At 45.3% G+C, this 12,358-nt stretch overlaps 1 protein-coding gene across 1 annotated transcript; it reads right to left on the bottom strand.

Annotated features, from left to right (window-relative positions):
• Nucleotides 1–2,425: 2,425 nt before the first annotated feature.
• mmp15a (matrix metallopeptidase 15a) lies at nucleotides 2,426–11,744 on the bottom strand. The gene is made up of 10 exons (XM_067234056.1): nucleotides 11,514–11,744; nucleotides 10,358–10,506; nucleotides 9,568–9,693; nucleotides 9,115–9,452; nucleotides 8,637–8,798; nucleotides 7,227–7,609; nucleotides 6,601–6,739; nucleotides 5,402–5,552; nucleotides 5,065–5,180; nucleotides 2,426–3,657 (listed from the first exon to the last, which is right to left on the bottom strand). Exons 1-10 carry the CDS (start codon nucleotides 11,634–11,636, stop codon nucleotides 3,152–3,154), a joined length of 2,193 nt encoding a protein of 730 aa, XP_067090157.1. The 5' UTR covers nucleotides 11,637–11,744; the 3' UTR covers nucleotides 2,426–3,151.
• Between the last annotated feature and the right edge of the window lie 614 nt (nucleotides 11,745–12,358).

Raw genomic sequence — 12,358 nt, forward strand, 5'->3', positions numbered from 1 at the left:
GAGAGAGGAAACAAGATAGAAAGGGAAGGAAGGGGCACATAGTTTATTTATTGCATGATATTCTGTTCTTTACCAGGTTATGTGAAAACTGCTCGAAAGTGCCATAAGAGTCTTCAACCTATAAATGCTTGGTGAGGGGTATCTGCTTTGTGAGAGTTTCATAAAGATCTGAACTGTAGCAGTAAACCCTTTCAGTGAGGGTCAACTGTGTCCTTTGGTTGCCTCTATTAGGAGTTCTAAGGTAAACATATTCACAAACCTGGTGTTGGAAGCCTGCAACCAGCTCCAACAAACTAAAATGTTTATATATCCGGGAGACATAGGCTTACCTGCCGTACCTAGCCCAGCCTATGCAACTAGCCTAGCCTAGCTTTGTCTAGATGCTAAAGGTCCTGATGAGATCCAGCGATTAGAAGGTATGATTATTTCAGTACATGTACAAGGTACATGTACTGAAAGTTTTGTCAGGTAGAAGTTGTGTCTGCACAAACATGTTCTGTAAACTAAGGAGGCCCTCTGATAGTCAGAGCCAGTGGAATGTCTAAGTTTGGGGCAGCACGCTGCTTTACAGTCAATTATGTTCCAGCAATCTGGTTCCAGCCCTCGGCGAGACAGGTCTCCATCCTAGGCTTATTTTGTGAAACCACCGCCAGTCAAACTTGAGCTGGAGGAAGACGTCAGATAACTCAGACAAGACATTGGGACACTGTTTCTCATATATTTTTAAAATTGTATAATGTTACCTATTGTAGCTTTAAGAAGGGATTAGCCTGCGGGGAAAACAGTGACAACACAACCTCTGGGTTCGTGCCAGGCCTATTGATGGCTCCTGGCAACCATATTGTCCTCCATGCTGATTGGACAAGAGACAAAAGGAAGCCACCTCGAAAAGGATCTGAAGTGAATGTGAGGAAGGATGAATAAAGTGAAAGAATGAAAAGAGAGGGACAGTGAGAGAAAGAGATAGTGAGTGAGTGAAAAACACTGCAAAAAAAGAGAGAAAAAAAATCAAAAGGAGAACGAGAGAACAGAAGACAGAGAAAGGAGTGAATCCTGAAATGGATAATCTGTGAGATTGGAGCTAATCCTGATTTGTTGTGGCAGTAAGACATTCGTGAGGAGCATTCACGCACATCCCTCCTCTCACTAAACCACCCACTGTATGCACAATAATGATGTCCCTCTGCTGACAAAAACTAAGAATTACATCTACAGAACAAAAAAATCCATACTGTACTAAATATGGTTATCTTTCAACATGCCTGTCCATTATATCTCACGAACATCATGTTAGTGTCCTTCACAGTAACATCAACACAACAGACATCAACTGCCTTTATTCAGGTTTTATTGTGAACTTATAACAACACGTTAGTCCTACAGTAACATCTGTGTATAGGCTCTACAGAACATGCCCTGCATGCATCCTTCTACTGTGTCTCTGTGAACACAAATGTACAAAAACAAAAAATCGAAATGGAATAAAACAAAAACGATTCTTCTGTAAAACAAACATAGAAAAAGTCATTTTTGTATTAGTTTCTATTCAAACAAACAATCGATCAAACAGCACACATGGTACAGAACACAGGCAATACAAAACCCATTAACAGGCATTGTGTAAATAATACATGTGCATAGTGGCTTTGCCGAGGGAAACCCTCATGTAGCTAAAGATATTTATTGGTCCCATAATTGTACACATCAAGGCAATAGTTCTCTAGGTATGCATAAGATTAAGCTGGGCCTGTGTGTATGTATGCTATTATGATTTATACTACAGGCAAGTTCACTATATCTGTGTGTGTCTGTGTGTGCGTGCAAGGAAGAACGAAGCACTTTGGGATCGAGGGGACTTGGCAATAACAGGAGGCCCATAGAAGGGGCTCGGTTGAAGGAGAGCAACCAAACATTTTTGAACAAAGTTATAAACACTCAAATAACACACAGACACCAGCTACTTTATCACAACCCCTGATTAACTACTCAGTAATAAAAAAGGCACAGTCATTGTTTTATTTTCAGCTCTAACACTTTCCTTTAGAAGAAGGGAAACAAAGGGAGAGAATGAATGAGGGAGGGAAGTTGATAGAATAGTAAAGTAGAGAAAAGTAAAAATGGGCAAGGGGAAGAGGGCGCAGGTCCCTCAGATCCCCTCTCCAGCCAGCCCTCTCATAACCCCCAAAAGTATGACCATAAAAAAATAGGAGCGGAGCTTGCCAATCTAGGTCACGAGGCACAATGCCAGCAAAGCCCTCACCCCCTCCTCCTTTGCTCCACTCCCCCTCACCCTTCCTCCACCCAACCCGCACCAAAGAACTTGTAACTCAGGCAAAAGTCAATGCTGGACAGACTACCATTCCCTTCTCTCCCTCTCCCTCCCTCCCTTCCTCTCCTCTCTTCACCCATCCCCTCTCCAGCCCCTTCCACCCAGAATGACTAAATGGACAACATCTGTGTAATGCAAACCAGATCCAGCCTCCATTCCACCAGGCACACCGTTAGAGCAGCTCTACGTACTGTAGTTGCACAGAGACGTCGCTTCTACCACACGTTGTTACAACACTTACATTTTATCTGACTTGGGGGGGCTTAACACACAGTATTAATATAGATGTCCCTCCACATGAATACAGCCCTGTCTGTTTTGGCTGTAGAGAGGACCACAGCAGGGGACTGGGGGGGGGCTTCTTGTTATATGAACACAGCTGTGTGCGTGTGTGTTTGTGTGTGTGTGTGTGTGTGTGCGTGCATGTGTGTCAGTCATAGTCATTCCATTGCTGGTTGGACCACACCAACAAGGTTTTATGTTTCTGAGTACAGTAACAGGACCTAGATCATGTTTGGGTAAACAACACACAAACTGCAGCTGTGACAAAAACAACGATAAAACATAAAACGTGGGACATAAAAGTGCAAAAGACCAAAATGGTCTGTTTTAAACAGGGTCAAGGTCAGCTAAAGCACCATGATCAGGGAAAGCTTGTGTTTTTTGTGTGTGTACACTGCATATTCCTTTGTCTGGGCATGTCAAATTATGTGTGTTTTCAATGCAAAAAGTGTGTGTGTGTGTGTGTTTACGTTTGACTGTGTGAATGAGTGTATGAGTATGTGCATTCGACTGTGAGGGTGTGTTTACTAAACAACATCCTCAGACCCAGTCCTGTAGAGATCGTTTGCAGTGAACCAGCAGCCTGGGAGTCTCCTTCTTCTGCAGGGAGTTAATGATGGCGTACACCAGGATCAGAATCCCCAGGATCAGAACGAGCGGCACCGTCACCATGATCAAGGTCATGACCTTGGACTCATTGTCGGCCAACCTCACCACCACGTTCACGTCCTTCTCCTGCTCGTCTTCCTCTTCATCGTCATACTCTCTCCCAGCTCCGGAGTCCTTGTCTCCATCTGGGTTGGGAGCCGTTGTAACGGGGGGCTGGTTCACACCAGGCCACTTCCTCTCCTTGTCTGTGCCCGCATCGGTGTGTGTGTCTCTGTCCGTGTGTGTGTCTGTATCGGTGTGTGTGTCGGGGTCAGGGTGTGTGGCACCGTGACAGCCCATGTAGTCCTTGAGGATGGAGCGCGGGTAGCCTGGGTCTGCCTTCATCTTCACGTTGTCAAAGCGCCAGTAGAACGAGTCTTTGTAGAAGTAGGTGTAGGCTGGGAAGTCACAGGGAGAGGATTACTGTTAGGGTATGGGTCAGGGTTAAAGTTAGGGTTAGGGCTTGGGTTAGGATTAAGGTCAGGGTTAAAGTGGGGTTAGGATTAGGGTCAGGGTTAAGGTGGGGTTAGTTTATGAATGTATATGGCATGGCATTTGGTAGCTCCAGGTTCACTCTCCTTCTGGAGTGTTTCAGTGCTTCTCTCTGTGCTTTGCCTCAATAGCTCATAATATCTATATTGTAGAGTTTGAACAATGGGTGAAAGTTCCAAATATGACCTTTAACAAAGACCTGGAGACGCCTCCGTCTCGTGTGTGCAGTATCAGCAGAGTTGGGGAGCTTGGCAGAGGGGGGCCGCAATAGGAGACAAGCCAACAATCGTGGACTTCTGCCAGGAATGTAATTTCCGGGAGGAACTGGTGCTTCTCCAAACCAGAGATTTTGTTCTTCCCATCTCTCCTTCCACTCCCCTCCTCTCCTCCATTCCCCTCCCTTCCTCTTTTTCTCATCTCCTCTCCCCTTTCATCCTCGCACCGCCTCTCATCCCCTCTCCTTTTCTCTCCACTCCACTCCTCTACTCTACTAACCCCTCCTCTCCTTCTCTCTCCTTTCCTATCCTCTATAGTCCTCTTCTCTCCCCCTCCCTCCTCTTTCAGCTTTACCAGCTTCTACAAGCCTTTATTTTCAGCTCAGTATGTGTCCATGTGTTCAGAATCTAAACCAGTTTTTGTTGCCATTTTTGGTCCATTATTGTTCAGATTGAACACATCCCTTTCCACCATCATTCGCTAAGCGTTGTGCTGTGTTGATGTCCCATGGGAAAGATTCGACAAACGAGGAAAGAGTAAGACTGTCAATAAAAATGTTTGAAGCTTTTTAGTACACGATTGGATGCTTTGACCATTTCATCCTAGTGAGTTGTGGTTCTATTTAGTAAGTAGTAAGTAGGTAGGTTACAGAGTAGCTTTTATAAAATCGAGTTTAAAAAGAACAAATATGTTCCAATATAATTATTTCCTTCTAAGGGACAGCATGAGGTAGTTTACTCTCAACAAAGAATACTATAGTGTTCATCTTGTGGCCTTAAAGGGTGTACCATGACAATCATAACTCATTATTCCTTTTAAGTCTCTTCACACTCTCACGCTCTCCTCCTGGGGGGAAGCCTTGTGCTATTTATGGAAATAAGTGAAGTCCACGAGATGACCTATGACGTAGGCGTGACAGGTGCAGAGTCATACAAAAACATCCATCCTATCACTAAGGGAGTTAAACAAGTGCCTGAGACAGGCAGCAAGGTATCAGGAGGATAGGAGCGGTCTGTTGGGGGAGCAGGGGAGTAGAGAGAGTGGGAAGATCATTCTTTTGATCCCAGTAGCCAATAAAAACACAGGGTCAAACTTACCGCCATCTTCACTGAGGAAGGCTCCCCGTGGAGAGGGCGGGATATTGCCCCAGCGGCTGATTGGTTTAGGGTAGCCTGACTCGATTGCACGCAACTCCTCATCGTAGCGCCAATACCTGGAGACAGAGACGAGGAGGAGGCAGATAGTGTTGAATATATCATAGACTGATAATACATTTAACATTTACAGAACATTTTATTAATTTAGCAGGCACTTTTATCCAAAGCAAAATACAAATAGTGCATAGTACTGATAATGGAGGAACTTACGCTTGGTTTTCTACTAACAACTCAGATTGGAGGGTTTCTGGGTATATGTTTGCCTGTGCGTATGTACCTGTCTCCTCTGAAGAAATAGGTGTAGCCTGTGGGCTCCCACCAGATGGCTGTGTCGATGCTGTGGCCCGGGACCCCCCTACCATACTCCTCCAGGGGCTGAGGGTAACCTGGCAACAAATCTGCCTCACGGAACACCCAGTACTTATCTCCTATGAGGGAGCAGAAGAGGAGAGCAGAGCAGAGGAAGGGAGAAGAGGGGAGTGGAGAGTAGAGCAGAGCAGAGGAGGTGAGAGGAGAGGGGGATTTTAAAACCCTTACTTCCAAGTTTCCTTATGTGTGTGACGCCAATGACTCCATTCCTGTCTGACACATTTGGATTAACTCTGACACTGACCCAGTCCACTTTCCACCTACACAGCCAAAGCACACTGTTGGTACTCTTTCACCTAGACAGTAGACAGAGCTTAATCATAGGTAAGAACTACATCATGTTTGGGTTAGGGTTAGGTATTTAAATACCTTAAAATACTTAAGATGCAGTTAATTTACCACACGTGACACATGGAGTGGACAAATAGGATTATACTTGATTGAGGATTATTCAACTGAAGTGAGCTAGGTAATCCCAAAACAGTTTAAGAGGAACAACAAGTAAATAAAGCAGTTGTTTCCCTGGGATGTAAGCATGCATCTGTTCCCTAACTCTGGAAATCATCTTGCTCCCTTTGTTATTATTATTTCATACTTTTCATCTCTTACTTTCTTTTCTTTGTCCTCGGTTTCCTCAACTCAAAGTGAAACTCTAACAGTCAGCATCTGGAAAACAGGCTGATGCAATACTTCATTCCTGAATCTTGCCTGCAGAGTTGCAGACCTGACAGCTGCAGTCAGCCAGCAAGCCAAAGCCCCTGGAGCCTCATTCATCCTGAAAACACACACACACCCCACCCCTCTAATATTCCCTGTGTTTCAGAGTGTTTGAGCAGTGACATAATTTGGCTGGAGGATATAAGGAGACTATTAAGGAGACAGAGGGCATATTCAGATGAATGATAGCACAGTGTAGACGATCTGATGTTATTAATTATATCACTTGGCTGCAATGTCACTGGTACAGCCTATTCACATTGCAAAACACAAGAAATCAACTTACAGATGTCTGAAATACTTGGTGCGCTTGAATGAATCTATCTTGTTAGTGTTGTGTGCACGTTGTGTGCACATCCTGTCTGTCCCCAAAGCCGTTAAAGTACAGACCTTTGAAGAAGACAAACTTCCCATCATGGCGTTCGTATGCTGCATCGATGTCCTGGGGCAGTCCGATCCAGAACACAGAGATGGGCATGGGGTAGTTGTCCAGAACCTGGTTCCTCCTGACCCGCCAGAACCAACGACCCTGTTAGCATAGCAAGGGCAGTAGTAGTAGCAGTAGGAGACTGTTAGCATGAAAAACTGCTACTATTATTGGTTCTACTAATCCTACTATTATTCCTACTAATACTACTACTATTAGTTTTCTTACTGCAATTAATACTACTATTACTATCAATTCTACTGATACTACTAATCCGGCTACAAATACTGAAGAATTCTACAGCTACGATTAAAAACTACAACTATTACTAAAACTGCTATTATTACTATTACTTCCACTAGGACTACCTCTGTTGAGAAGACAAATGTACTCTCTCAGCTAGGGAGGAATTTCTTTCATTTTTTCCAAACAATGTTAAACTGTCATAGCTATATTAGTGTCCAGGGATTAGGACTCGACAGACTGGTCTGACCAGGATTGAATCCATCGCTACCTTGCATCTGTCTCTGCCTCTGCACTGTTTCGTCTCTGTACTGTCTTTCTGGATCTGCCTCTCTGTCTTTCTTACCTTAAAGACGAACATCTCCCCTCTCAGCATGGTGACCGTGTCAAAGTCCCCATCACAGATATCAGGGACCTGATCAGGTTGCTTGGGGGGCCTGGGGGGTGGAGGTGGAGGGGGGAACTCCACCCGAACGTAGGGAGTGATGGGCTCAGGCTGGGGGGCCGTGGTGCTGGGCAGGGGGCGGTCTTGAGGGGTGTGGGAGGGGCTAGGCTCTGGTTGAGGCGAGGGGTCCGGGGCGTCGGTGGGGCCGGGTTGGTCATTGGGGATGTCAGAGGTGGTGGGGTCCTGGGGAGCGGTGTCAGGATGGTTGGTAGGGGGTTTGTCGTCAGTGGAGGAGTCAGGAGTGGTGGTGGGAGGAGCTTCAGTTGGTGCATTGTCAGGAGGGCCTGTGGAATCCCATATGGTGACCTTTAGAATGATGCATGTTAGACATTGCCTCACACATGGCTACTTCCTCTTGCCCTAACTTTCTTTCCTTTTCCTGCTCCCACCCTTTCTTCTCCCTCTATTATTTATTTATCTCTCTCTCTCTATCACACACACACACACGCACACACACAGGGAGAGTTACGAGTCTAATTTTCCACTCTGTGCTGTGGCAGTAGGCCCATGGGGCTGGAGTGAGCAGTTGGGAAGGAAGCCCTGCTGGTTGCTAGGAGAGGAAAAACAGACGTTGCAAAAGACTCTCACACAGGCTCAGCTCATACCATACCAACACATACCAACGCTCACATAATGTAATACTAAGATCCATATAGACAATGTATTAAGATCTGGACTTTAATCATCACATTGTTTGAACATCAGTTTGCCGAGGGCCACCCTGGGCCAAATTCGAAATAATTTTCTGAGATTTTCTCAGACAGACTCTTCAATTACAGTTAAGTCCAGATGTTTAGATTGTGTGTCTATGGATATACTGTTTTTCTTTACTTTATTACTCAATTTGATCGACATCAAACACATGCAGACAATTCTTTTTTACAAATTCCCCAAATTATTTTGTGTGTTTTTGACCACTGAAAAGAGATGTTCTGTGTAATCATGATCAAATGCTATACTATGCTTGACTCTCTAGACTGGTCTATCACTAGTGTTTCTGCACATAATTACACAGACACCCACAGCTAGTATGACACACAAACAATGGCTTCTATATCAACTCACAATGGTGTCTATTCACTCAGCGGAAGACTGTGAAGACTGTAGCAGTGCATTACAAGGGGTTGTGTGTGTGTGTGTATGCCTGTGTGTTATCACTTGTGTGTGTGTCTGTGTGTGCCTGTGTGTGTTTGTGTGTGTGTGCATGCATTTATGTGTGTGTTTGTATGTGTGCATGCATGTGTTTGTACGTGTGTGCATGCATTTGTGTGTGTGCTTGAGTGTTTAAAGGCAGACGAGGCTCCTCCTCACCATATATATCCTGAATGCCCTCCACATCATCCTGTGGCAGAGAAAAGTTGCTCGTGTCCATGTACTGGTAGAAGGGAGCCATGATGGCTGAGGGGCTGTCAGAGTGCTCCAGGCCCAGCGCATGGCCCAGCTCATGCACCGCCACCAGGAATAGGTCTATACCTGGGGGGGGAGGGAGGGAAGTAGGAAAGTTGACAGGGAGGGAATAAACAAGAGGGTGAGAGAGAGAAGAGCGGGAGAACAAGATGATTGGAGGGGAGGTAGAGAATGAAGGGAGTGAGAAAGGAAAAGCAGGAGGGAGGAGGGAAGAGAAAACATAAACGGGATGGGGACAAATCGAGGGAAAAACCGGATGTGAGGACAGAGATACAGAAAAACAGAAAAGAGGCAGCAAAATAAGAAACCAACCCATCAAGCCAGAGTTAAGTGAGTTAAATGAACTACACTTCCCTGTTGGTTTACTAATGTACCAACCAACCTGCCGGGTCATGGTTATCCAGTGTCCATGGTTCGTCTGCATCAAAGTGTGTGTCTCCGCCCATCCCGGGGCCCGGGTAGAAGGCATGAGCCAACGAACCCCCTTCGCCGTCGAACAGCGACATGTCTCCATGGTAACCATTGGCAAAGAGTAGCAGTATGTCGAAGTACTCCTGGCTGCTGTTGATGAAGCCCTGGGAGGGAAGCTCCTGGGAGGGAAGCTCCTGGGAGGGAATCTCCTGGAAGGTCAGGGGAGAGGCTGCTCCCCACACCTGGAAGGCCTGGCGGATCGCCTCCTTGGTCCGCTCCTCTCCCAGCCTGGGGGTGTGGTTCTTTATACTTGGGGAAAGATGAAAAACAGGTAGGGGTGACCTTAAGCACACACACACACACACAAAGAAACACAAAAATAGACAAACAGAAAGAAACAGAAACACACAGACCCTACTGGTACCTGTAGGTGAGGTGGTTCTTATCCCATCTCTGTCCTGTCAGGGCATAGCGCCTCCTCCTGGCCCCCACCTCACTCTGCTGCTCCGAGGGCCGGTCAGGAACACCGCAGCGAGGCTTCTTCATGGCCCTGAGGGGAGAGACACAGCACTTAATACAGGGCTGGGACAGTAAATAAGCTACGAGAGATATCATAAAAGGAAACAGACACAGAAAGAAAGAAAGAGGCACAAAGGAATTTACAGCAGAGATTTATTCAGAGTCTATCGGACTGCCGAGCCAATCAAACAAACCACTAACACACAGACTGAGTGTGATACAAATGTGAAAAAATGCTTTGATTGTGCTTGATGGAACACAGACAGATACATTTTGGACCAGAATGTACCCTTCAAGGTTCATCTTTCACTAATGTACCTGACAGACATAAACAGTATATGCTGAACATTTTTACTGTATACAAACATACAGACAGGCAGACAAGCAGGCAGACGTTCAGATCCGTATATTGACATTATATGTATGTATTTATATATATATTGACGTCTCTGAAAAATGGACAGCCATGGACTGCCATTACGGCAGCTTTGGTTGGTTCAGTATAAACAGGAAAAGCTGATGTAATGGTGGATCTTCTTTACGGTAACATTGCGGGATCTCTGTGTAAAAGGGGCTCCAGATAGATAGACAGACAGGCAGACCTACAGCCAGACAAGCAGGTAGACAGGCCGACAGACAAGACTGGAAGACAGACAGATTGGACAGAGACACAGACAGAGCACTCTACTACTCACATCAACGTGGCAGGGTTCATCTCCCCAGTAACCTCCAGCCCATAGAAACGCTGCATGTCTCCAATGGCCTTGGACAGGATCTGCGACGACTGCATGGTGGACATCTGTCTGCTGGCTTGGGACAGGTAGCCAAACCTCCGTAACCATGACTGGAAAGAGAGAGCAAAGAGAGAGGAGAGAAGGGTGAGGGTTGAGGGGGGTGAGAGTGTATGAGGGAGAAATGTGTGTACATGTATGTGTGTAAAGGAGAGAGGTAGAGAGACAGAGAGTGAGACATTCCAACAAATGTATGCCGATTAAATGTACAGAAACTTCGAAAGAGAACAAAAGGGAAAAAAGGTTATAAGGAGAAAAATAGAATAGGAAAGGGAGGTGAATAGGACATGGAGTTTAAAGGACAGATGGCTTCCATTAGCATGATGGCATTCCTAGCTCTGAATCGCACCTCCTCCTTATTGGCAAGCTAGATAACCACAGCAGGACCAGAGAATAGGACTCTCTCTCACACACTCACACAGGCGTCTTAGGGTCTAACTGTATGGGTCTTGGAGAATGTTAACAGCTGATTCAAGACAGAGAAGCCGGTAAATATTTATGACTTTGAGAATATTACAGAACACCAATAACGATAAATGTTTTCTACACCGAGTGTAGTGATCACAGACAAGTTTCCCTGGATAAAGACTGAATGGAGGGGGCGGGGGCGAAAACATCATGAGACCACTGAGCACAGCTGGAAGGCTCATACTTTCACACTCACGCATGGACACAAGTATAGACATGCATGTTTAAAACCGGTACAACAGTTGGGTAGGACAAAACGATGATGATTAAGTATATATCCCCGTAGCACAAGAATCGTGCAGAGAAACTATGTGGGCTACAGGCACATGGTTTTCCATGAAAGAACAAATTCACTATACTTATCAATTGCTTATATCTTATATGGCCACCATGTTTGCCCACAGGATGAAAGGATATTCACTGTATATACCATACTTACTATTACATATAATTACATTGCCACAACATAAATAGCCTACAATCCTGTGGATAACAGTAGTGTCAAGCAGTCAGAGCCAGCCTTAGGGTCTGCACGGTATCTTGCACGGTATCTTGTCCACAAATACAACGACTACATATCTAAACAATATACCTCAGCGTTGAGAGGGTCTTCCTCCTCCTCATGGGCCACAAGCCTGTTGCACAGGAGCAGGACGAAAAAGGCCATAATTAGTGTCCGAAGCCCCGGAGTAGAGCATCTCCTGAGAGATGCCATTTTTGAGCGGTTCCTGCTCGCCACGAAACAGTTGCAGGTCGATGTAGCCTAACAGAAGATTTGGATAGCCTACGGATGGAAGCCCTACGCGATATTATCCTAACTATAAAACTCACTCGCTGTTCGTTGAATGCTAAATTAATATATTTTTTAGACTACACTCCGCTTCAACCGCTGTCCATTTTCGGGATGTCAGCGCACCTAATCCGTTATAAATTAACTTGTAAAAGTTCTACATAAACTCAGCATTGTCCAATTGCAAATTCCCCCCGCCGCGGTGGTCGTGGATTGTTCCGTCGTCTTCTAAAGTGGGTTTCAGTTCAGAACCATTTCCTAATCTCCCAATAGTTCACTCTGCAGGGTAATTTCGTTTGTCATACGCTCGTGGACTCTTGCTATCTGAGTTGTGCTCCCTCCTCTCTCCCTCACACAAAGACTACCCAGCTTTGGAACATAAACGAGGTAGGGAGGGATGTAGTTTAACTGCAACGGAGGAGGTATTGTTATCGATGGGTAAAATGAAAAAGCTAAAACTCAAACAAACCACATTAATGTAAATTACAGAGGGGAAAAAACGCTAATTTAGATTACCCACTACATCATAATCAGGATATCCATTAGATCTCAATCTCTCCTGAGTCCCGACTCTAAACCTGCATTTCCAATTTTTCAGTCTGAACAGTATTGCAGGCTATATTTGCGCCGAATCCGTGCTTAATTGA

This window comes from Osmerus mordax, chromosome 4, assembly GCF_038355195.1.
Source record: "Osmerus mordax isolate fOsmMor3 chromosome 4, fOsmMor3.pri, whole genome shotgun sequence".
Classification (NCBI taxonomy): domain Eukaryota; kingdom Metazoa; phylum Chordata; class Actinopteri; order Osmeriformes; family Osmeridae; genus Osmerus; species Osmerus mordax.